Raw genomic sequence first — 3,230 nt, 5'->3', positions numbered from 1 at the left:
GCTCTTGGGGGAATTACTAGAATTGTTGGGTCCTTGTAAATTTTAGAGTGTGTTCTAGACCTACTCTATCTGTAAAGTGTATTGAGATAACACTTGTTGAGTTAGAAATAAATCAATGGTATAAATAAAATTGAATTGATTTTAATTGAATTTACACCTTTACAATACAGCCGCAATTCCTATTCAGGTCAAAGATTCTAATGGGTCACAGAATACGGTATGAGATCAGTTTAACTCAGCACGTCTGGTATTTACAAACCTTTTATGGTAACGACTGTTTGCAAAGAAGATTATATGTGCACTTATGCTTTTTCTTTTAAAATATTGTACGGCATTCTACTCAAGTGAAAATCAGTGAAAGCCACTTGTGTCTTGAATTGGACAGGATTTTAATTAGCATTGACTGAATGAAGTAGGGGAAAAATTGGGGTAAAAAAGACTAACACACATTGTTACATAGGCTAACAACTTACTATCTGACAGTTGGCCCATGGGTGGAAGAGCAGGATCTAATCCTTGACTTCGACGACACGGTTCATGTAATATCAATCCTTGGTGAATTCACTGCAGCAACACTGAAAGCCATCTTCTCTCCAGTGCACACACAGTCATGCACACACACAATCACAGAGAAGTGGAGAGACAAAGAAGGGGTGGTGGTGGTCTTGTAACATCCGACCCAATACTGATGCTGACAGCAGGAGTCTAATCAGAGATCAGCTGGGATTGAACACCTGTCATCTATCAGAGAGTGGACTGATCACTGTCCAAGGTGCTGAAAAACGCAGGCCTCTCTCGTCATGTATCTGTTTTTCTCTCACATGCAAAGTAATGTAGGATGTTGGTGAATGAATCCACTGAACTCACTCCAAATGTCCCTCCAATCCTGCAGTGATCCCTGTTTCCTTTTAACAGCAAGAGAACAAGCAGGGCAGGTCAGGTGTTAAGCCATAACCCCGGAGGAGCTATAAAACGCCAAAGGACTAGTGGATTGGCAATTAACCCGATGATATGATAAAAATGGATTATATGTAGTGCTTTTCCAGTCTTAGCCATCACTTAAAAGGTTTTACAATACAAGCCAGCATTCACCCATTCATACGCGGATGGCAGAGGCTACCATGCAAGTCACCTGCTCATCAGGAGGGGAGTAGAAGCAATTAAGGGGTTCAGTGTCTTGCCTAAGGACACTTTGACATGTAGACTGCAATGTCAGTGCAAGGAGATATTATTAATTAAATTTAACTATTCATGTTTAAAAAGACAAGTCTATGTCCTGATAGCTGGAAAAGACATAAAAACAGCTGGGATGTTACATTATTAACCATCAATAATGTAACACCCTATTTAAAATACTGTTGTTTCTGTCGCACTTTAAAAGATGTGAGAACTTAAAAGGCATCATAGAGCACATACATTCTATGAATATGATGGAGTAGGCTATTCCAAATGCTTAAATAACAAGTGCAAAATGATAAAAATAAGAGTTGGATTTTGTGTTGGATCCTTTAAATTCGCGTTGCTGTACTCTCTTTCTCTCTTTCATTTAAATAATATGAGTCCAGTTTCCATCTTTGGATAAAAAGCGCATTGACAGGCCACATCGAGCGTGGCGCGTCTCTGGTGACCACCGATCCAAGAGGGGTTTCCCCAACTTTTTACACAACCGGGTACTCTGATTATATCCCAGAAATTAAATCAGGGCACACCACACAGGGGGATATAGTTTCACCACACGCAGGCTACAACACAGAAACGGGTCCTACCTCTGAATGTAACTTTGGCGATCCTGTCACCTTTTCCCCGAAGGTGAGCGACCGTCTTCAGGTGGACCATTAAAGCCATCATTAGTCCACACTGGCCAGGGGAGTGATTTGACTCCGCACGGATGAAACTTGAACCGGTTTGGTGCAATCTGTGTTTAATAATCTTAATTGAGCTTCTCCTTGCGTCTGGACACAAATACCGTTTTCCATACGGGCAGCATGGAACCAAAAAAAAAGAAAAATAGTGAATTAATGATATACTCCAGTTAACATTTTCCCTCGCTCCGTGCTCCGTGGCTGCTGGGTCTGTCGCGCATCTCTGGGCTGGCACTTGGTTTTACTCTGCTCCTCGGGCACAAAGGGCGGGGGTTGCTTTAGCTTCAGCGTGAGGTGGTGGATGCTCTAATTGGAAAAGATCAGTCCAACTCTCTGATTTTAGGGAAATTCACTGCTCTTTTTTCAAGGAGTAAAAATCTTCTATAGTCATGAGCCCACGTAACACATTTGTATTTTTTACCTTTACTGCAGACTGCCTGGCCATTTAAAAAATACTCTCAAATGTATGCAGATATTGTAGTATATTAAGGATGGACTATTCCAACAAGTCACAGTTTGTAATCCTCATCTTATAATAAAATAGGGATTTTAATGTTGTATGCTAAATACAGAGTTTGAATGACCTTTTAGTGCATGTCATGTAAATCATGGTGGCTCCATGCAATACTGCTTTAAAGACTACTTGCAATGACATTTACTGCAGGATTTAGTCTTATACTTTAAGACAGATGCTGAGTAAAATACAGTTGCCAGGCAACTTCTCTTCTGAGGGGGTTCTCCAGCAGGAAAATAAAGACTAATTCCCTGGTTCATTAGATGTTGGTACAATGAGGAACCCTCACAGAGCACTATTGCATGGGTATTTTTTAGTGTCATGAGTAGGAGTACTTAACATAAATTATTTGAGAACACCGGGTCTATAGCCTTTTTGAACATGTTCAGCTCAAGAAAAAACTATGTACGCAAGTCTTCAGGTAATACTAAATTTTCCCTTATCGCAGATAAGTAACAAACTAAACTGTGCTTGGAGTTCATTCTAAAAATGCCACGATTTAGGAGTATCACAGTTGCACTGATGGCAAAAGGAACCCTTTGACAGCACTGTGACGTTTCCGAGTAGACACAGGGACACAATCAGCACAGCTTATTGGTCCTGCCAGGATATGGAACTGCCTGTCAGATACCACTCAAATGCTCATCATCTGCTCATACAAAAATAAATAAACTGTGTGACCAAGTAGTGTAGTCTGACAGTTGGACATGTATGGTTAGCAACTGTGTTGCTGTGGTTTCTGATATTTTTCCCTTACTTCTTGATGTAAATGCGGTAAACAAAATGAGAGGAAATAACAGCACAACAAACACACAAACCCATACACACACACACACACACACACACACACACAC

The 3,230-nt window shown here is 40.6% G+C and overlaps 1 protein-coding gene across 15 annotated transcripts in view; it reads right to left on the bottom strand.

The window, feature by feature from the left end:
* otofa (otoferlin a) overlaps positions 1–2,102 on the bottom strand; it is a 71,720-nt gene extending 69,618 nt beyond the window's left edge. For 7 of the 15 annotated variants that reach the window (XM_032542562.1, XM_032542567.1, XM_032542568.1 and 4 more), the window contains exon 1: positions 1,767–2,100. In XM_032542562.1, the coding sequence (XP_032398453.1) occupies positions 1,767–1,848 (82 nt within the window). In that variant the 5' untranslated portion in view covers positions 1,849–2,100. Of the gene's footprint in view, positions 1–1,766 lie in introns of all 15 variants that reach the window. The other 8 variants (XM_032542564.1, XM_032542563.1, XM_032542571.1 and 5 more) reach the window with 3 other exon arrangements.
* Between the last annotated feature and the right edge of the window lie 1,128 nt (positions 2,103–3,230).

This window comes from Etheostoma spectabile, chromosome 18 (genome assembly GCF_008692095.1).
Source record: "Etheostoma spectabile isolate EspeVRDwgs_2016 chromosome 18, UIUC_Espe_1.0, whole genome shotgun sequence".
NCBI classification, from domain to species: Eukaryota; Metazoa; Chordata; class Actinopteri; order Perciformes; family Percidae; genus Etheostoma; species Etheostoma spectabile.
Note: the sequence above shows the minus strand (reverse complement) of the source record. Positions and strands in the feature narration are given on the sequence as shown.